The 21337-nt window shown below is 43.6% G+C and overlaps 2 protein-coding genes and 1 long non-coding RNA gene across 4 annotated transcripts in view; 2 read left to right on the top strand and 1 right to left on the bottom strand.

Annotated features, from left to right (window-relative positions):
• CREB1 (cAMP responsive element binding protein 1) overlaps positions 1-7686 on the top strand; it is a 38333-nt gene extending 30647 nt beyond the window's left edge. For both annotated transcript variants that reach the window (XM_027637445.1, XM_027637444.1), the window contains one exon: positions 1096-7686. In XM_027637445.1, the coding sequence (XP_027493246.1) occupies positions 1096-1240 (145 nt within the window). In that variant the 3' untranslated portion in view covers positions 1241-7686. The remainder of the gene's footprint in view (positions 1-1095) is intronic.
• Positions 7687-11851: 4165 nt separating this feature from the next.
• On the bottom strand, positions 11852-14844 carry METTL21A (methyltransferase like 21A). The gene is made up of 3 exons (XM_027637446.1): positions 14606-14844; positions 13308-13419; positions 11852-12331 (listed from the first exon to the last, which is right to left on the bottom strand). Exons 1-3 carry the CDS (start codon positions 14750-14752, stop codon positions 11934-11936), a joined length of 657 nt encoding a protein of 218 aa, XP_027493247.1. The 5' UTR covers positions 14753-14844; the 3' UTR covers positions 11852-11933.
• Positions 14845-14900: 56 nt separating this feature from the next.
• On the top strand, positions 14901-21155 carry LOC113944385. The gene is made up of 3 exons (XR_003526663.1): positions 14901-17287; positions 17621-17729; positions 18738-21155. It is a non-coding gene; the product is annotated as an uncharacterized LOC113944385 (long non-coding RNA).
• The last annotated feature ends 182 nt before the right edge of the window (positions 21156-21337 follow it).

Below are 21337 nucleotides of genomic sequence, written 5' to 3'. Positions count from 1 at the left end.
CAGCTACTGTTTATCTCATAAGGGGAAGAACTGGGTTCAGTTTTGTCCTCTCATTTCCCAGAACACTGACTGTATCACCAGTCTGTGTAGTGTTTGCAATGAAGGGACACGCTGACTCTGGTTTTGAAGCTGTCCTGCTTTGCACCTAAAGGTTCAGGGCAAACAAGTGTGTACATTTCCATGTGTCTGCAGTGTGCTGCTTGAACAAGTAGCACTGCAGGAAGAGAGCCTTCTGTCTGGGCTCCCATCTGCCTGTGGCGTTTGGCCGTGTGCTTGCTTTGCACGTTGGTTTGCTGTTGCTGTGCAGGATAGCTTCTGCCTTGGTGTTCCTGCCTTCAGGATGCTCAGCAGCGCATTAATACCTTTCAGCTGTTTTCCACTGGTGTTCTTAGTATGTTACCAAGTTACCTACAGGCAACTCAGTCTTTACAAGCAAGGCTTAAAAGTTTGACTTGAGATCTTGAGATCTGCTTTAGCACATTACCACTGCCATGTTCTTGGAACAACCAACAAGGACTAAAGAATTATATGGTTCCTAGTGACTGGTTATTTTGTGATATTTTTATTTGAGTCTTTTATAATGCCATTGCAGTGATGCAGACATTATGATTAAAATGAAATCATTGCTCGAGAGCAAATACATGAATATTCTAAATACAGTGATTTTTTACACCAGTTGAACATCCTGTTGGACTACAGCAAAGGGAAGAGTTAAAGCCTGTAAAAAGAATAATAGATGATAATAAAATCAATTAAATTATTGCAGCAGCAATTTGAGTAGCCTATAGGCTCTAATGTAAATCCTGCAAGCAGAATTTTGTCATTGAGTAGGATCCTTTTCTCACAGAAACAGAATTTTATTGGTGCTGTCTCACTGGGATCTGCATGATGGAATGATATGTGAAGCTGGATTGTACGTGATTTGTGAGGAGCAATTGTTATGAGTTCAGTGTTTTTTCCTCACTTGCATTTCTTAACAGTACCTCCATATTCTGAAAATGGCACTACTAGGTAAAGGTTTGACCTGAAAACAGTTAAGTAGCTCATGTCTGCAAATGATTGTTCTGGATTTGAATGGCCTTTTTTGCTTTGCAGAGAGGCAGCACGTGAATGTCGCAGGAAGAAAAAGGAGTATGTGAAATGTCTAGAAAATCGAGTGGCTGTGCTTGAAAACCAAAACAAGACACTGATTGAGGAGTTGAAAGCACTTAAGGACCTTTACTGCCACAAATCAGATTAATTTTGGATTCTCATTTTCACTTGTCCAGAATGGGATAGAGACTGGTTCTGGCTATACCCAGAAAGACAAAGTAAACTTTTTATTTTCTAAACATTTCTTTTTTTCTATGCGCAAAACTGCCTGAAGCAACTACAGAATATACTTCATCTGTGCTTTGCATCAAACTGTGAATGTTCAAGTACTTGCCTCCACTTCTCCCCTTACAAGATGAATTTCATCATCAATCTCAGCGTGAAGAAGAAGAACAGGCGTCTTTCTCGTCTCCCCATCCTCTCGAAGGAGTAACAGTGGTCCCTTGGGAAGTTACTGTGGGGAGGGTCCTTTTGTAGTGATGTCAAGAATTTGTGCTGAGCTCTTTCCATTGCCTTAGAGACAGAACCACCCCAGCCTCCTGGTCCAGCACTCATGGTGCAATGAATAAGCAATGATTGCCAAATTGGTTTCACACACTCATTATGAACTACACAAATACACGGCTAAGCAGCATGCCAAATGAAAGGCTTCACTGGCACATACTTAGTGTGGAGATAACACCTTTTTCAAACTAGCCCAGGAGGGGGTTTCATTTGTAATCTTTTAAGCCCTCCTGGACTAGTAAAACCTTCTCCATACCTCGGAAACAAATGCATTGAAATGAGCTTCACTGGTCGGTTGTTGCTTCTCATAGCTTATGAGAAGCAAGTGTGCACACTTATGTGTGCAAGTGTGTTCAGCATTCTGAATGCACAAAAAGCAGAAACCAACTCCATAGGATATAGGTTGGAAGATGATATTTGAATGGGAAAGGAATTCAGAATAAAAAAGATACAATAGTGACGTTCTGAAAACAGTAAGCAAGTGTAGCACATGGAAGCACTACCTATTTGTATGCAGAACAACTAAGAAGTTGAAGCCAACTCTACATAAATACTCCCTGATGACAGTATGGTCTGTGTCCCAAGTCCTCTCAAGCAGTGAGGTTGTTTCAATTTCCCTAGCACTGTCTTATGTAATGGAAATTATTGTACTCGATGGAAACATCAGCCTGGTTTCCTAAATTCTTTTTCAAACTTGGAGGCTGCCTTCCATACGTAAATTGTGGTTATGACAACTACTGAGAAAACCTCAAATACTGAAGAGGACTTTAAACACAAATATTCATGCTTCACAAGGGACAATACTGATTCTTCTAACCTGGCCAGATTAGCTAAATTCTTAATTCATTCGGGGTATTTTTTCATGTAAAGGGTCCGATTTACCGAGTAATTTATTCCTGCAACTAAAATTACTCGTGTGCCTCAGATGTTTGCAAGATCAGGTTTTTTGTGTGCACTGAGGAACTGTGATCTTTCCCAGATTTATGTTGTTAAAAAAGGTAGTTCATGTTTAAAAACAACTGTGTACTGAGCATTAAGACTTCAAAAGAATCACGCTCATAAAGAACCAAAAAAGAACGTCAAGAAGTTGTCAAAAAGAATGTGTAAAACAGAATCATGTGCAGTTGTTTACTGGGCCTTTGAAGCCAGTCTCTTGATATGTTAACTTGGGTCATTTGATGGGGTAAGTTTACTTTGCGCTTCTGGTCAAACTGTTATGTATAGAAACATATGAATAAGGCTCTGGTCTGTACTAATGCCTTGCCTAACAGAGTATTAGTTAATATTTTTACCCATTCACTCTGTTTTTAAGTTAAATTTCACACACAAGCTTCTAAAAGGTTATACAATCAGTGTAATGTTATAAGAAAAATATTTGGAAGGCTCTGGGCAGTTGAGTCTCAAACACCTAAGCAGTATTAAAAGTTGATGATTTCTCATTTGAGAGCTTCCGTTTCAAAGAGACTTAATTTAAAAGGAGCAAGGTTAAACTTACAGCATTATTGTTAACTTCAGAGTTATCAAGAGTTTCAAATTAAATTTGTATTTCAAGAAGAGAACATAAGTATCAGAAATATGAAAGAATTCATTTTCATAGGTTTTGAGGGGTTTATAAATGGTCTATTTTTATCTGCCATAGAGAGTTGATTTTCATGTTTTTATTTAATGGGAGATAAATTTATTAGTTTAGCAATGCAGATTTAAGGAAGACCCCAAATTCTCAGCAATGCTTGTATAAAAATGATCTGATTCCTAAAGTGATCAAATAGAAATGCATGCAACGGTTACATTTTCCAGAAATAGTGCTGAAGTAGAAATGTTGATAATGCAGGAGTCATTCTTCTGGAACATGAAGGTCACGGTGGCCTCATTTACAATTACGTGGAATGATTCCTCCAGCTTTAAGAAACGTGGAAAAGGCTGTAAGTGTCCACGTTAAGGCTGGGGTTTTTTGTAGAACATCTGTTTGCAAAAACATGAGGTTTCGCTGTGAACGGGAATGAGGCGAGCTGTGATCTGAGAGCTGTGTCTGGTGGGTAATGGACACTGTCTAGTGCTTGCTGATAGTCACTGGGAGCTGAATGGACATGAGAGCCTAAAACGGTACCCAGATGGAGTTCTCCTAATACAGGGTTGGTGCAAATTTGTGCAGCAGTGAGAGGAGAACTGTGTTACCCATTTGTCTGTGTGTGTTCTGCCAGTGGCCTGTAGAGATGTTAGTCTAGACCTAATTAGCAAATAATGTTTCACTAAGAAAAAGATGTTATTTTCAAGTACATAGGGATCTGCTGGAATCGTTATTTTTATTTATGCTGCACTGAGGATTTAGGGATGTAAATTTATTTAAAGGAAATTTTAAGTGACAATAATAAAAAATTTATTAGACCAAGTACAGGGCTGGCTAGGCTACCCCATACATGCTTTACTGTTTATATTGACCCAGAAAGGGAAAGAATATGACACAGGAATCCATTCCTATGTTATTTACCAAGTAGTGAGGTTGGGGTAATAAGCTTCTATAAACTAAGGCCATTTGGAAGTTTTGGAAGACGGAAATTATGCTGGCAGGGGGGAAGGGTTAGTTTTATATCTCACGATTGTGAGTTTTCAAGAACTGATAGCCTGTTTTACCTGAAGAGAGGGTTAGAAAGGGCTAGATCCATTATGTTCATAATAAACAAGAATTGGTTTGAAATATAGTTTTTGTAATGTCATTATTTTGCAAAACAACAGCACCAGTCAGGCAGTTAAGATATTGTCAAAGGTGCTCTTTTAATTTAGATATTCTTGGAAAATACATATGTATAATATATGTACATATATATATATATATACACAGTATATAATCTACAGCTCTGAGAGCTTTTAAGTCAGGAATGCTGAGTATTATAGTATATGGAGGTCAGAAAAAAATTTTTACTTTTCTGTGTGTGTCTGGGTGTGTGTGGATGTGTGTGCGTGTGTGAAAGCCTCCCCCACCCCAGGAGCTCTGGGCCGCGTTATTCTAGCGCTTATTACTGATCTGTTTTGTTCTGTTTCTCAGTTACCCATTATCAAGAATTTTATTTCATCTTTCATGGCTTTTGTGAGGTTTGTTTTTTTTTTATTGATGGAGATTTTTGAAATTATGTAAACAGTTGTTTCACAACAAGCACCACCACCCCCCCCCCCCCCCAGAATAATTCGCTTTTGTGCTTTTTCTCTTCGGCAGCTATATATCAAAGGCAAAACATTTGGAGAGGTTATTAAGGTGTTATTTTCTAAAGGAACCACTGGTAAGACTTCTGTTTTCCTCCCGAGGGTAGTGGCGATGCATTTTTATTTAAGCAGCAATTTCACCAGCATCGGTAGTTGCCGGCACCGTGGCTTGTACCCAAAAGCACAATTTTAGCCTGTCGTGCTTGTCAGGACTGTACAGACACACCTGTAGGTTCTGGCTGTCCTGTAGTTGGCGTTTGCATTGTAGACCACTCTCTACTCCGGTACTTGTAAGTTGGTCAGAAAATTGGAGGGGTGTTTGGAACCATTAAGAGGCTCAGGAAAAAAAAAAAAAAAAAAAAAAAGATTTACTAAGGAAAAACAGCCCTGATAATTTCTGACCTAAACTTGTACCACAGGTTTGTTTTTTTTAAATCTGGGCTTCCAGTAAACTGCAGCTGCAAGTAGTCATCTGTTAGCTAAAACTGGCCCCTGGTTTTTTATTTTGTTCGGGTTTTTTTTAATTTACAACAGATAGACAGTGCTTTTTGTGGGTTAAAAGACAAGTCTCCCCATCAAAGCAAGTTCAGTATCAGTGGTTGCAAGTCTGTGACAGTTCGTAGAGGATTTCATTGGTTTTCTTAGATCTTGTTTTATTATTTTTTCACCTGAAGCTGGTTAGTGATGTAACATTTGCCAATGATCCAACCAAAAGGTCATGTATTTATTTTTGTTACACTATGTTCTTTGTAAATGTTTAATTAAAATGTGCACTTTTTAAAAACGAAACAAAACAAACCACAGAGAACAACAGAAAAAAATTGAGATCAATTGGGTTTGCTTGAGAAGCTTCCTGGCATAATCGGGCTGCCTGCACACAATTCACTCCCCTCCCCACAGCAGTTGACTCCTTGGCTAATTTAACTTGCGGATCAGCACCTGGTGCCCAGCAGGCATTGCTTCAGAATGGCAGCAGACCCGAAGGGGCAGCACTGAAGGCTGGAAAGAATCAAGTGTGTGGTGTCTCAGAGCAGTATGCACAGGATGGATGTGGAATTCTTTTTAGAGTAGAACTAGTTCAGTGATCCCATGTGGGAAAGGGAGGTTAATTTGGAAGAAAAGCTAAACTGTTTTTCAGCAACTTTATTCCCCTTTTCTTAATTTGAGATTTGTCTGCAGATTTCACAAGCTGCCTTCCAAGAAAATAAATTGAAAGGCTTTCCAGTTCTGTGACACCAGGAAGTAAAGGTACATTGACAAAGTGTCACTCTGCTTTAAAAGAAAAGCAAAGCACATGCACCTTTCTTTTGCAGGAATGATGATAATTTAGCTGTAACCCTGAAATCTATCACTGTGAACAGGCTTTAAAAAGCATACAGTACATTGATGGTTCTCTGTAGTCTGCCTGGAAACTCTTTTTCCTGAGCTGTGCAATTTGCTAGCTGTAAAAGACAATGATTTTGCAAAAGCCTGAATGTATCATGAAGCTCAGTTGGTCTGGAAGGAGCCAGACTAATGAAGAGAGGGTGCTGAAATCTACCTGCTGTGTGCTTGTGACAAATTCAGGTCTGTGGATGGATACAGCTTAAGTCTGTACATCTCTGGGGAAAAGGGACCAGATCCATTTGGTAAAGAGGGCTTGCATTTCAAGTGTTTTGCCTTGGAATGTGTTTTTTAAATATATTTAAGCTGTGGCCTGCAAAGAGGTGTGCTTGGACTAGTTTGCGTGGCACATACTGAAGACAGTGACCTGTTTGCTCTCTGGCACTGCAGGTGCAGGTTTGTGATTTGCTGTGTGGTGAGTTCAGGGTTTGCTTTCCCCAGGGAAGGGCAGGAGCTGTCCTGGCATCTGTGTGCTGGCAGGGCAGGGGACAGGGACAGGCTGTATTGACCCACAGTTGGTGCACTCCATAAGCTGAGCGTTTACTGTGCTCACAGCTTGGAAGCAGTTGGTTCACTCAACCTCGGCTGTGTATTTCTCTAAATTAGGGGATAACTGAGTGAGAGCACGGGGAAGGAAGGTCTTGAGACAGTTATCTGAAAATCGCTGCTCTTAAGAACTAAGGATGTTCAGATGCTCTCCACAAGTTGTGTTTTAGCCAGGTGCCACTCCATTTTTTTTGTGTGTGTGTAATTACATTTATTTATATTAAAACATTAATTTTAAAAAGTTCCAGAACTTCAAGTTTGAATGAGATTTGAAATTGTGCTGCTTATATGGACTTCTTGGGATGGGGAACAGGGCAGGAAGAGGTGCTTGTTGGCAGCCAACCCCTCCAATAGACTTGTTCTCAGATCGGTTTTTCACTTCAAAAATGAGTTTTTTCTACTCTGGATTTATAATTTGAAATCGTTTTGGAACAGTGTTTTTCAGGGAAGCTTCCAGAGCGAGGGTTATTATTCTCCCTTTGTAATGTAAGCTGGAAAGAGTAAGTTCACCTCATCTGCATTTCTGATTCTTTACCCAGACCATGTCAGCACAGAACAGGGTATTTGAGCTTGACTCCCACATACTTGTGGAAGTTAAAAGACTAAATGAAAATCCATTATTGGGGGAAGACAAATTCTTTTTTACATCTCCCCAGAAACCTAGAAACATCCCTGTTGTGTTCTGTTTTTGTTTTTTTTTACTTATTTTTTTGTGCTTTATCTGTGTTTAAAAAAAATTGTACTGGGTTATAATGCATTTTATTAACACTATGTACATATTAGCTGCTTTGTGTTTCAGAATGGTAGTAATTGCTTTGTATATTAAAGTGATTCTTGTGAATTTGTGAATTATTGTCATAAAGAAGTGCTTTTTCTTACTGTAACCTTTGTGGTATAAACTGTCATAACTCCCTTTTTACACAAACATTTATGTGCAGTCACATAAACATGCTTTAAAAAAACTCTACAAAGTCTCTTTTTTGAGCAGAGTGTTCTATTTACACTAACTTAGTGGCAAGTGGTAGCTAGATAGGGATGTGGTGTCCTTTCATGATCTGTGGCCTGTTCTAAGTATTCATGAGGTATTCTCCCCAGGGAGAAGGCTTTTTTAATCTTGACTGAATTAAATGAGTGAGAGGTTAAGACCTAAAAAACAAAGTTTCTCTTCCACTTCTGGTATTTTTAAACCTGCTTTTAGGCATCCATTCTGGTGGCAGTTAGTTCTGTTGTTTAGTAAAGTCCAAAAGACTTACGCCTTTCACAGTTAAAATATGCTGCATTTCTCACTTTAAGCGTTCCTGTAAACCATGTACTACTGATGTTAAGAACAGAACAGAAACAGAAGGCAGCAAAGATTGCAAGGATCGCAACCCACTTATGTAATCTGCAAGGCTGGATCCAAACACTGGGATGAAAGCCAGGAGAACAAATTCAGCACTGAGGTAAACACACCTCCAGTGAAATCAAGGGGAAAGCGGTAAGGTCAGCTCATTACAGCTGGGATTTTGTGGTTTTCACAACTGAGCGTTTTCATAATGCCATTCACGTACTTGCTCAGAAATCTACACCTCAGTAATGAGGGAGAATCCCATACAGGGGTTAGTCCATGAGATAAAAATGCAGATTAGCTTGAATTTTGCACTGAAAACTGGGTAACACAGATCCCTGTGCAGTCAGTAGGTCAGCTGATAAACCTGAGCCTTCTGACACTGCTGGACCTCAGAGTTCTTGCTCAGTAAGATAGAGAGCTGCATCTCATACCATGTATCTTAATCAAACATTATTTTAGTTGCAATGAAATTTTAGAAAAATTTGTTCCTTGCAAAATGGCATGTTTCAGGGATGGTTTCTCAGTCTCACAGCATGTTCATGTCTTGTCTGGTCCTTCTCCTTTGGCTTGAATCCACTCCCTAGAGTGAGTAAATTTCTCAAGAGACTTATTTTGTGTGTCACCCAGGGACCAGTGCCCAAACACATCCTCCCTATAGATGAGCTAACATCATCTGCTACCAAACAGGACCAATGCAATGGAACCACCCAAAGGAGAGTGTGATTCTTGAGCACTGGGGTGAACAGGGTGACAGAAAGTGCTTGGGCAGGGTGTTGGTGTAGTTGCCAAACAGCCACTTGAGCATTACCATGCATCGTCTCACATTAGAGCAGGAGCTCACCTGGTACCAGTGGGTTGGGACACCAGAGTTTGCAGGTGTCACTGCAGAGGGCTGCTCTCTGTGCTCACTCCCCAGCTGTTACGGTTCTGCTACTTCTGTCCTGCACCTCTGGCATGATTCAATCCCGGCCTGACTGACTCCTGACTTCTCCCTGAAGCAGAGTGTGATGGGAAATCAAAATGCCTGTGAAGTGCATCCTGGAACAACAGAAGGCACTGCTGGGTGCCTGGTACAGGTGAGTGTTAGCACTGCCCAGCGGAATGGACATCAGGTTTCAGCTGAGTTACGTTCTCACGGTTGGTGCCTCCCCCTAAACACTAACTTTAAAAGCAGCCTCAACTGATATTCACCCTCAACTGATAATGCACGTGGTGGTGGCCTAAATGCAGTATTCCTGGATCTGGTCTCCTAAATTTAATGGAGCACCTGCACCCCAGTAGCAGAGGAGAAGGTGTCCCCTTGAAGAGGGTGCCACTTGCTGAGCTGGGAAGGGGCCACTGAGAGCTCAGCTCTGCAGGTCAGGGGCAAGGCACTCACCTGAGCTGCCAGTGTCATCTCATGCTTTTCTCCCCAAGTGTTCATTTATGGGCAGTAGCATTGCTTCAGCCTTCAAACATACTCCCTTGGGTTTGCATACAGCTGCTGTGTAACAGCAGCACAGCAAAAGAAGGCAAGCCTGGTCTCTATATGCCTGTTCTGTCAAGAAGGCTGTGGGTAAGAGGAGCCATAGAAGCAACAGGAAATGTGACACTGAAAGCTTAACTGAACAATCAGAAAGAGATGGAATTAAACTGATTTAAAAGTACAAAACTAATCCTATTGTCAAAGAAAGGCCTAGGGCAAAGCCCCCTTCTTAAAAGCGTGTAGGGTGCTGCACTAGGCTTTATTCTGTGCTATCTAATCAGTCTTTTTAGCATGTCCCTATACTATGGCAACAGGACAAGCTGTTACAGCTGTCACTACTGCAAGCTGCAGCCTCTTGTGAGGGCAAACCACTGCCACATTCCCCACGGACCAAGTCCTGGGCACTCACAAGCCCAAGCACCAGCACACTGCTTTCTGGCAGCTCCAGCCCAGGGGGAGCCTACTGTACAGACAAGCCTAATGCCTAATCAGAGACGAGCTTGGAGACAAGAAAACACCAGTGGGGAGGAAAAGGAAGAGGAGTGGCAAGAATTTAGAGCTGCACTCCAAAAACTAGAGCCAGAGAGAGTGGGGAGAGCTCATAATTCTTTTCAACCATTGCTCACCCAGCTCATAGGACACAAAAAGCCACGCCTGGCACATTAAAGCTCATATCATGTTCTGTTTTAAGTCAAGGGTGCTGTCTCCCTTCCCTCAGACTTCAACTCTAGTTTCAGGCTGCAAATTCCCAGCCAGCTGTGTAAGTACTGTTTTAGTGACACCATGTGGCTTCTGAGGATACTGTTGTGTTTCAGAGCAGCAACTCTGAGGCCAAGTCCAGAGCCAAGCAAGGAACTTCGCTGAAAACATGCCAGAGATGTGGCAGGGATGCGGCACAAACCTTCGAGCCTCGTTCATCACAGCGGTGATGACAGATGTGTCATTTACAGATTACAGCACCTCTGGACCACCGACCCTCTGCATCTTTTGCAGTTAGGAAGTATGATGGAAGCAGAAGTGATAAAAAGCTCCAAAATGTCCGTAGCCCAAAGCAGCTGCTGGTGTTTGCTTTTGCCAGTGCCAAAGACAAGCATATGCTTAAAGCCTGAACCTGACCTGAGGCTTTGTGAGTTTAAGTTTAAAGCAAAAGTTCCACATCCACCAGAAAAAAAAAAAGTAGTAAAGCAATTCTTGCATTTAGAAGTGTAGCTGTCTTCTGTTAGCCCATTGTTTTCATCAGTTTCATTCTTCTACCACTAGAAAGAGAAAGAAGTCTGCTGCTGGTGCAAGCAGGATTACAGGCTGCAGCATTTTCGCATAGAATCTTGTGGCATAAACACACAAACATGTTTTACAAGCTCAAGGTATGAAATCAGTTACTTAGAACAGCGTCTAACAACCACTGTGCACTGAAAGCACACTGAAATCTAGACACTGCCCCAAGGTCCCAAGTAATACAAGAATAACTATTTCCCCTGCTACAAAGACTTTACAGCAGCACCCTCTTCTCCTAAATAACAACTCTCAGAGACAGAGGGGGCACAAACGAATGTAGAAAGTAGAAGATTATTTAGCAGTACTTTGAGAGTCAAGGACTGATTTGATATTTAAAGAACAGTTTGAATCTCCATGTTTCACTTTGATGTGCATGTGTATCTCCTCCAAGGAGCCTTTATCTGTGTGGGGGAGACTTGCTAAGGACAACCCGTGAACCACAACTGCTTTGGTACTGCAGGCGTAGCCCCCACGTCTGCAAGTCAGGTAAAAATACCACTGATTTCTAAGTTGGCTTACTTGGCAACCTTGATTCCCAGCCCCCTGATCCAGATCTTGTTCTTTGTTTCCCTATTCTTCAATTCAGCAGTGACACCAATAGAACAACTTTATGGCAGCTGCCTTTGTTTCTTTTTGCCCTTTAAGTGGCTTCTTTTACCACCGCTTTTAAGATGCAAAGGCCTGAAGAGTTAAAGCATTTAGAGCTGGAGGATTAGCTTCTATTTCATCTACTTTTACTTTCAGAGTTAAGGAAGTGATAAGAGGAAAAAACCCCACTGTAACATATATGTTTCCCACAGGAACTAAGAGTGGTTTGATTATAAACAACAGATAATAATAATTTGATAATAATTTTGATGCCTGGAGATTTCTGCAGCTTAAATCAGTTTTAAAAAATTACATTTGATAAAAAGTCAGTGGAAGACCCTATACGACTGTATTCCGAAATGAAGCAGAGGTTCCATATGCAGAACAGAAGTGCAGCCCTTGCTGTGTCAGACCAAGTTATCAGACAAGACCATCAGAACAAGAAGCCAGTGAAATAACACAACTGCAACTTTATGCTTAGGAATGAGTGTATTGAGTAGAAACAAAGGGGAGAACTGAACAGCAGCAGTGGTTTATTAACAAGGCGTAGAGTCAAAAGTCATCCTTGCGACTACTCCTCTGTGCTTTGTAGATATGAACATCCTTACTGGAATCATAGTGGACCTCATGCACGGAGAAACGGTCTCTCAGCATCTTCAAGAACTTGTGATCCCGTTCATAGCGGATACGACAGGCAAGAAGAATCACAGTTTGCTCTGAGCACAGGTGCTCCAGCGTCTGAAGCAGCTCTGCAAAAGTTTCTTCCAGATAAACGATGTCTGCACCCAGGACGAAGTCAAATGCTCCTGGAGGGAAGTTATCCAGGTCTTTTCCCCAAGTCAGCTCCTTCACCACAGCTCTCGGACGAAGTTCAGAGGGTAAATTAGCCTGTACGTTTGACTCCAGGAATTCCAGTGCTGCCTCCCTGTCTGTCATAGTCACACGAGCACCTAAGCAGTACAGGAGTACAAGGCTTAAACAGTCAGAGTCCATAAATACAGCATGCAGAATACAATGCTTTAAGTCGAGCAGGCTCCTAGTTAAACATTAACAATTCCCCTGAACTGCCTGATTAAAAACAAACAAACAAAAGAACACTTCATCAGTCACTTAAGAATATACAGTGCAGATTAAGTTGGGTAGGGAACAGAAAGTGTTTTCTAGTGCTTCTTCTTAGTGCATGAAAGTCACGGAGTTACCTTCTGTCTTTCCATAGGCAACAAAAGAATGAATTAGAGGGGTTGTTACCATTAACCTGCTTCAATCCCATATTTTTCAGTAGGAGACAGGCAGCTAGAGAGCCTCTTTCACAGGTCAGGCAAAGTTATGCCTGTGTGATTTTGCATGGCATGACTGTATTTTGTCAAAGGCTCTGTTTCTATTATTTCAGCAGGCACCTTGCACAGCCACTAGAGTTTTGAATTACAAAGTTAACCTGGGACAGGTAGCACAAATTTAACATAATACCCAGTCCCTGCTTCAGCCACAGACAGATCACCAGCAAATCATGTCATTTCTCCAGACCTTGGCATGCCTGTCTGCAAGACAGGCTAACACAGCTTACGCAGGCTCAGAGCCGTTTCTGTCTGTAGCTTTATCTGCATACGAGGACATGTGGAAGACGGGAAGCTCAGCACTTGTTCCCTGGGGGAGAATAGCTGCAGAGCTGACTGCTGCTGAGCTTCCTGCCATGGTAACAGGCGTCAGCCTTAACAGGGTCCCGCCATAAAGTAAACTGCAGTGGCACCATCACTACAACAAATATTGCAGCAGGCTCTCAAGTCTAACGAGAAAGGAAGATGACTCAGAGAGGAACCATCACAGTTCACATATGCAGCTTTGGTGCTCACACTATACCAGATGTAAAAGCACTAGTTTTACTACAGTTGTAAAGTGTTTTAAATGAGCAAACAAAAAAGCCCTTACCTAATAACGTGGCCACTATTCCCAACAATCCAGTCCCAGCTCCCAGCTCAATCACAGACCGATCCCTGAGATCAATGCATTCCATCTCCAGATAAGCACACAGGACAACAGCCTAAGCCAAGAGACAAAGACAATTTAGCACAGGGCTCATTTCAGTCATACCAAACACAGGGTTTCTGGCTTAACCCAAGAGAAGATTATGGGAAGAGTCAGGCACTTCAGGTCTGCAGCAAGACTTCGTTCAGCCCTTCTCTGCCTCCTGTGTGCACATGTGGTCTTTTTATGAGTTTTATGGAAGGCTCTTGCTGGCAGAAAGAAAAAGGAACCATAGAGGTTACAACTCAGATGTGGTAAGTGCTTCATGAATCCCCAAACATAACAGGAGGTAGAAGGAGTTGCATTTGGAAAGGAAAAGCTGAAGTGGTGTCAAACACTAGTGAATGAACACAGTATTGCAAAAGACAAGAATAAGGTTTCATAATCTCTTATATGGTATTTCAAAATGGTATTTCTTATATGGTTTCTGCACAACACTGGCGTGCCATCAGGAAGGACAACAGGGAATGTAAAGAAATAACTCTTCTATCTGGTTGTTTCTAATGTGTTGTATTTTATATCAATCTTGACAAGGAGCTCTCTCCAGAGCAAGTTCTGTCAAAGCTGATGTTCGGAAAGACCAACAGCCCTGTACACCAATTCATCTGAGGAGTTTGCTAAAACTGCTACGCTTATTCTTTTAAGCTAGAGGTAAAAGAGCAATTTGTGTGTGGACCTGAGACCTGGCTGACGGGAAGCCCTTGGATTTCTACAGTGGTGCTGTGAGCGACTGCCCTGCAGCTTTGGGCCTGCCACAAACCCCTCTGTTTTGGACTGTTCCTATCCCCAAGATAAAGTCTATCAGCAGTCCTTCTGGAGGCTACAAGCAGCGATCCATGCCGTGCTCTGAAGGGTGCCAAGCAAACATCACCACCCATTGTTAAGAAATGGGTGAGGGTTCTGTGAGTTATCCGGGATATTTCCTGTATTTGGCAATGGCTATGCAAGATTTAGGTGGCCCATTTCTCTTGAAGTCCTTCAGGATCTCTTATGAGGGAAGAAAAAAAAAAGGTAAAGCAGAGTTTAATATTTTCTTTCCGGGGAAGGAAAAAAAAAAAAAAAGAAAAGAGAAAAGAAGAAGGAAAAAAGCCTTCCCTTTACATTTTAACGTTAAATAATTTTATAAGGTGATCCTGAAAGCTCGGCAAGAGCCACAGGCAGCCACGGAGCGCAGGAAAGCTCCGCTCGGCGCGAACACCTACCGCGTCCCAGACCACGGCCGCCACCCCCAGCCGCCGCCAGTCCTGCTGCAGGCGGATGGTGCGGCTGGCGAAGTGGAAGGTGGCCGAAGGGCTGTGCAGCTGCCGCGCTCCCCAGCCGGCTCCCTCCTCGTAGGGCACCAGGGCCATCCCGCCGCCGGCGACTGCGGGCCCCAGCTGGCCGCGGCCTCGGCCGCCGACCGGACCCTGCCCGAGCCCCGCGCTCCCCGAGCCGCAGGCAGGGGGTGGCCCGGGGCAGCCACCGGCAGAGCCCCGGCCCCTCGCCTGGGCCCGACCCGCTCCTCCCGAACCGCAGCCCCGGCGCTGCCGCAGAGCGCCCGGCCCGGCCCCCAGCGCCGCAGCCCGGGGCGGGCGCGGCCTCCTCGCACCGCCCGGACGGGAACGGCGGCGCCGAGCGGCCGAGCCGGGGGCGATCACAGCCCGGGCACAGCGGGCTGCGCTGGGCTGGGCTGGGCAGGAGGGTCTCCGGAGCGCTCCTGCCCCTCAGCCGCGACGGGAGCGGGCCGGGGGACAGGACGGAAGACGACCCGGGGGTGGTGCGGGGCTGTGCCCGTGGCCGGCGCTGGGGAGAAGCCGCGCGGTGCCTCCTGCGGGAGGCTGGGCCCGGAGGGGCTCCCGCGGACCTACTGCCACGCCACAAGGTACGGGGGGAGAAGGTCCGACGCCCTGTGGGACATTGCCAATGTCCCCGCAGCCTCCCTGCGGTGCCAGCCTTTGGCTTTTGTTTCGGGAGTCTTTGGAAGGCAGTGCAAAGGAAGGCGTTTGTCCAGCCCACTGGCCTCGTCCTGCATTGCTGGCACGGAGACCATTATCTCTGCAAGTGCTCATCGCCAGCCTGGAAGCGGTCCCTGGGACTGGGTAACCATGGCAAAAACAGAGCAGTTCTTCTGCATCTCAGTGGAGCACTGACCAAGGCAGCACAGGCAAAGCTGCTCTGGGCTGGCCATGCTCCCAGGTAATGGTCCTGTGGTGCTGGGGCTTCTCTTCACCTTTGGCTCCATTTAATCTCTTGTTTGGCAAAACAACACAGTGCTCCTCTCCTTTGTTACTTGAACTATCTCCAAAGACTGCTAAAGGCCATGGGAGAGCCAGGGAAGTGTCCTGGCAGCCCTTGCGCTCTGTCTGCCCGGAGGCAGTGCTGCAGGTACTCCACAGAAAGGCTTAGTGCCTCTCTAGCTGTGCTCCTCAGCCCCTGGGAGCAGGGCAGGGGAGCAGCACACCTTCTCTGCACCCATCTCCAGAGGCTCTGTGGCACCGTGGTATATCCCAGTGACACCACCGATGGGGCAAGGCCAGCCCTTCGAAGCTGGAGAGCCTAACGAGCTCCAGAAGACATCCTCACTCTTTCCCACAGGGAGCAGCAAATCTGACTGGCAGACAAAAGAAAATGTGGTTACATCTAAATACTGGCAATTTCAACAGAGTGGGTCAGGATTCGTGAAAATCTTTGTCGAGAATCATTACAGGCTGCACAGGGGTAACAGGAAATAAAGGTTGTCTTTAGGGTTCTGCTACTGTAGGAGAATGGAACCCAAAATTTCACTTGCCCCAAACCAGTTCATACTTGAATTATGGCAACTCAGACTTCTCCTCATAAACATGCCAGAACGAGTGTGATGATTCAGCTTACTGTGGTTTTATGTCCTAAAGTACTGGTCCCTTGCCACTACTGCTTTTGAGTTTGAAATTGCTTGTGCTATTATCTCGATTATTTTTTTAATTATTTATATAGGCAGTGTGGGAAAAGCAATGAGAGTGATTACACTTGAAATGAGAACTCTGTTTGAATGAGTTTTTGAGTCACACTGTGCCTAAACTACACCATCAGGCAAATAGAGGAAAACTCCCAAATGGCACAAAGCTTTGGCCTCTACCTCCAGAACCACGTCAGCCCTGGGATCTCCAACCAAAATGTGGAGGAGTGTGGCAGGGCTCCAGTGCTCCCAACTGCCTCCTTTCTGCCTCCAGGTCAGTTTTCTTCCCCCGCAGTCATAAGACCAAGGGTCTGGCTGAAGAGCAACTGGAGTGAAAAGCTGTATGTGAAAATTTATACATTTGTTCTCAAGGATGACAATGCAGCAAGTGCTTTTATCCCAATAATATGGGTTTGTTAGGATACCCTGAATGTCTTTGGAACCCAGCAGGTTCTCTACTGATCCTGCCCTGCTTCCAGAAGTATTTCCCCTTCTTCCCTGATAAAGTTGCTTTGGCACTGACTTCCATGAACCTTAGACCGGAGATCAGAAGTTACTTTCCAGATCATAACTGGATAGTGAAGCTTTAAAAGAGAACCAAGTCCACTAGAATTTCAGTCTGGGCCCCCATTCCACATATTCATTCTAAGCCTACATCTACCTGCTCTTCCCTTTTCCATATCCATTTTCTAAGATGATGCAGCAGCTGGGTATTACAGTGGCAGAGAAAGACACTTGATTTCTTCTACCTTTCCTGACAATAGAAGGATAAGAAAGACTCAACAACACAGAATTATGGCTAAAACAGATGCCCAGAACTGAAATGCTTTTTCTCCCAGCAGGGCTAAAGCTCAGCACAACAGTAAAATTGCGAGAGCATAGCCTGGTTCAGCTTTTAAGCACTGCAGAGGGCTATAAGGATACCTAAGCTGCACATAATCTTGCCAAGTAGGAAACAGCTGACTTTAAGGTAAGCAAGAATGAGTTAAAGTTTAAAGAAACACTGATTCAAGTCCATTCTTACCTAATTCAACTGCTTGATAGAGCAGGCATAACGTAGCCAACTATAAGTAAATCCTGCCACCTCAGATTCGAGTAAGCTGCCCAGGGTAATTAAGACAAAGTGTTTAAGAGCGATGGTCCTTGTAATACTTAGAAGATCAAAGAATCAAGTAGATAAGATAGAAACGAGTACAAATTATTTTGAATCTTTACTAATATAACTCCCTTTCTGAAATCTTCTCTTTGCTGCTTAATATGTAAAATCCTCTCTTAGGAATGAATGTGACAGTTCCTGTGATAGTTCTGCAGACGCTGGATGTAGCGCGTGGCTGCGCATGGATTTTGGAGACATCCATGGTGGGAAAATACTGCATCTCTCATGCAGTCTCTGGTTACCAAGGCAAACGCAGGTATAAATAGAAACAATCTGGGTTTCTTTTTAAACTCTATCTAGAAACCTGTGTTGTTGATAACCCTCTAACAGCAACGCCTTATTCCAAATGGTTCTGTTCCACATTTGTGTGGAAACTTCTGGTCATACACATTTAATCCTTTCTTCCCTAAATTAATGGCAGCTGCTTCTGGTTGTCATTCCACTCAGATATAAAAATTTTCATTGAAGTAAAGTTTGTACAAATATCTGTTTTGCTAAAAGCTTTCATCAACCAAATGAACAAGAGCTAACACAAAGCTTGGAGGAAAACCCAGAAAAGAAAGAGGTCTTTCTCCCTAAGTATCACCATTAAGTGGCCATTCAAATGACTAGCACTGAAATGATTTAACAGTTTTTACATTTTCATCTTCACCAGTAGCTTCCAGATTCTCCACACCCATGAGATGGATGGGGTGGTGAATAACTTGCTGTTAAATACAAGGGGAATAAGCAGAGATTAATTTGGCTGATGACAGCTTGCAGTTGCAGAATAAAGACAGCCTCATCTTGAACTGATTTGGATCATCTTTGAAACCAATGGGGTGAATTAAAAATAAAAACTTAAGTTTCTGTGGAAACTGATGGGTTATCAGTAGACCTTACAACTTGCTGCTTCAGCAAGATCCTTGCAATAAATGTTAAATATTGAAATAAATGTATGATTTGGTTTAGCGTGTCATCTCTGTTACACACAGAGTTACATTAAACAATGGAAGTAATGATCAAAAGTATGAAGATGTATAATTTCATAAGTGCTTGAGCTGAAACACAGGAAGTTTCTGCAACCTCTGAAGAGGGAATTATTCCCATCAGTAACATTACATTCACTCCTTCAACCTTGCATCTTGATAAAGTGTCGTATATAATCATCACGTTTATTAAAATGTCTTCTTGCAGAAAGATCACTTAGCTTTTAGTGAAATTATGTGACTGAGCTCTCAAAGGCCTTGCAGGTCTGAAAACTGACATTACTCAGTATTTTTAGTTAAGGCACAAAAAGCAAAATGAGTAAGTTGTTCTTCACAAGCAACCCCTGCATTCCCAGCTGCACTTCATTTGCTGGAAACCTCCTCCACTTATCACTGGGCTTTCAGATGTCCACAGACCTACAGCCTTACCGACATCTCCAGCTGCTGGACTTCCAGGCCTTGAGATGCCATATGTTGGGTCTTGTGACAGAAGAGTTCATAATCCACTGGAGCAAGGCTGACCCGTGAGCAGACAGGGGTGCACACAAGGAAGGGCTGCTCCAGCAGACGTGGATGCACATATGGAAGAGCTGCTCCAGCAGTGCTCCCATGAGCACAGGGCTGTGGTAGGAAAGCAGCTAGGCAGGGCTGTGATTGCCCTCCTTTCCCAGCAGCTTCTGTACCCATCTCAGCTGCTGGCTGATGGTTGTAGGCCAGAGTAACATGCGTCTGGTGTGTGGGATACTGGAAAAATGCTGCAACCCCTCCCTTTTATGGGGTCTGTGTATGGATCTAGAGGCTTAACATTAGGTGGCCAAATTTATGATGTGTTGTATAGGTGCAATGTTATGTAACTGGAGAGGAAATTAAAGTGCAAGTAATGCACTGTATTAATTTAGGACTAGTTAACAGCAACTAATTTAAAACAATTATATGGACAGGCAGACATCAGCTATAGCATTTATATAGATGCAAAGACATCTACCTCAGTGCAGAGGTTACCCCTTTAAAAACAGGAAGAATCCAAGTTTATGAAAGACGGGGTGGGTAGTGTTAGTGTTATTTGTAATGGTATTGTCAGTGTTTCTTGTCTCAAGTTCTTAGAAAGAAAATTCTTCAGGCAATGGAGAAGATGGAAGAGTCAACTCTAAGCAATTCCAGGTACCTTAAAGCTAACAGGAAGGGCCCCTCAGCACTGCTTTCCGGCCTTTGGTGGCCCAGGGTTGGAATTAAACGTGCAGAAGTTTAATTCAAACAAACTTGCTGCAGGGCTTACACATGCACAGTTAGACTTTTCTGAATAAAGTCACCATTCATGTTAATGTTTGTGTTAAAATACTGACAAGCATTTTCCTTTTCCTCGAAGGAAACTTGAATCCATGACCTGCAGTAACAGGTATTTCTAATGCTTGATACATCAAAATGGTTCTGCCAGCCCCCTGCCCAACAGCGCACCAAGTACAGCTTTGCAGGCCTCCGTCCTTCTTGGTCCCAGCACATTTCAAATTCTCTTCCCAGGCACTAAGTCTCCATGAACTCTACTCTAGTCTTTTATAACTTTATTTTACCTTAAGACAAAACCAAGGCAGGAGCAGAAAAGAGAAGTTAAGGTAGAGAAACATTAACTCCCACATGCTGGTGCTGTTGCTATCCCTGCAGTGATCCAGATGCTGTTGTGCCAGCCAAGCAGCCTCTGCATTGCCTGCAATGACATCTTAGATTGCGGCACAGGCAAAAGGACGGATTTAATCAATGACAGCAGCACTGCAGTCTGTCCTTACACTATGAAACACAGGCTCCCAGCCCTGGTTTGCATGTATTTGCTGCTAGCCAGGAGATTTAAAAGTGTGAAAATTTAGGGCTACTAAAAATCCACCTCGTGTGTTCTGAACAACCTCCCTGGTTACTGTTTTTCCCCCAAACATTGGAATATTCTATTTCCCTAACTACAGTTTTGCTCTGTGCTTTTTCACTTAAATGGCTGCAGTCTTATGTTACTTGTCAGCTTCAGGAGACAATCACACATGCAACATTTTTGTCCTGTCAGCTGGTAGTGGTTTTCAAAACAGGATGCCTATTTTTCCCCCCATTATTTGCAACAGTGAGACACAGAAGTCTGAGCTTTTGTTTTCAGTTGGTTATGCAGGTTCAACCTGGTGAATCATTCTTCCTGCAGCTACATTTCCAGGAAAAGACAAAGGCCTGGCTCTTCTCCAAGTTATCCAAGTCAGATCAGAAAGCACTCCTTCTCCCACAGCTGGGACACTTTCTAAGAAGGGAGAAATTGATAAAACACATCCCAGAGCTGGTGTCATCACCCTGCAGACAGGCAAGGAGGTGCATGGCCTTGGAAAGGCATGTGCAGTACTAAGTCAGGGTTAAGATAATAGCAGAGTTTACTGGATTTAAGATTCTTGGCCCTGTGAAACACAAGCATGTGCAAGGAGCCATTCTCCATTTCTGGGACTGATGGTTACTGTGAAGCTGGATGGTTTCCGGAAAATCCTACAATTTAATTTCAAGCATTTTAGACTCTCATCTTGTTGCAGTTGGTGTGGACAAGAACATAGCCTTGGAGCTGGGAATTTTTCAAGAGCTGTTATTCAGATAGAAGCTGGTAACTATGGTTTCAGACGTCTCCTCTCAGGGATACTGCTGCTCACAGATGAAGGGAGGCCTGGTTTTTCACGATGAGGCAAAGGGCTTGTGTGGTTGTGAATGCAAACACTGAGCTTTCAGAGAGGGAGTTAAATAAAAACATGCACAAATCTGCCTACACGTAACCATTGCAGGAAATGTGAAGACTTGTCTGAGAAGTGGAGTTCTTTTGAATGCATGCAGACACTGGCTCATATGTACCGGGCAAATGGGCCAAGTGAAGAGACAGAATTACCTT

This window comes from Corapipo altera, unplaced genomic scaffold (assembly GCF_003945725.1).
Source record: "Corapipo altera isolate COAL_440 unplaced genomic scaffold, ASM394572v1 45, whole genome shotgun sequence".
NCBI lineage: Eukaryota > Metazoa > Chordata > Aves > Passeriformes > Pipridae > Corapipo > Corapipo altera.
Note: the sequence above shows the minus strand (reverse complement) of the source record. Positions and strands in the feature narration are given on the sequence as shown.

Excerpts from the sequence above, each read along its gene's own strand:
- METTL21A (XM_027637446.1), bottom strand. The coding sequence starts at position 14,752 with ATGGCCCTGGTGCCCTACGAGGAGGGAGCCGGCTGGGGAGCGCGGCAG. Across the intron at positions 13,420-14,605 it reads CGGCCGTGGTCTGGGACGCG|GCTGTTGTCCTGTGTGCTTA; the intron begins GTAGGTGTTCGC and ends CTCTTGGCTTAG. Across the intron at positions 12,332-13,307 it reads AATAGTGGCCACGTTATTAG|GTGCTCGTGTGACTATGACA; the intron begins GTAAGGGCTTTT and ends TGTACTGCTTAG.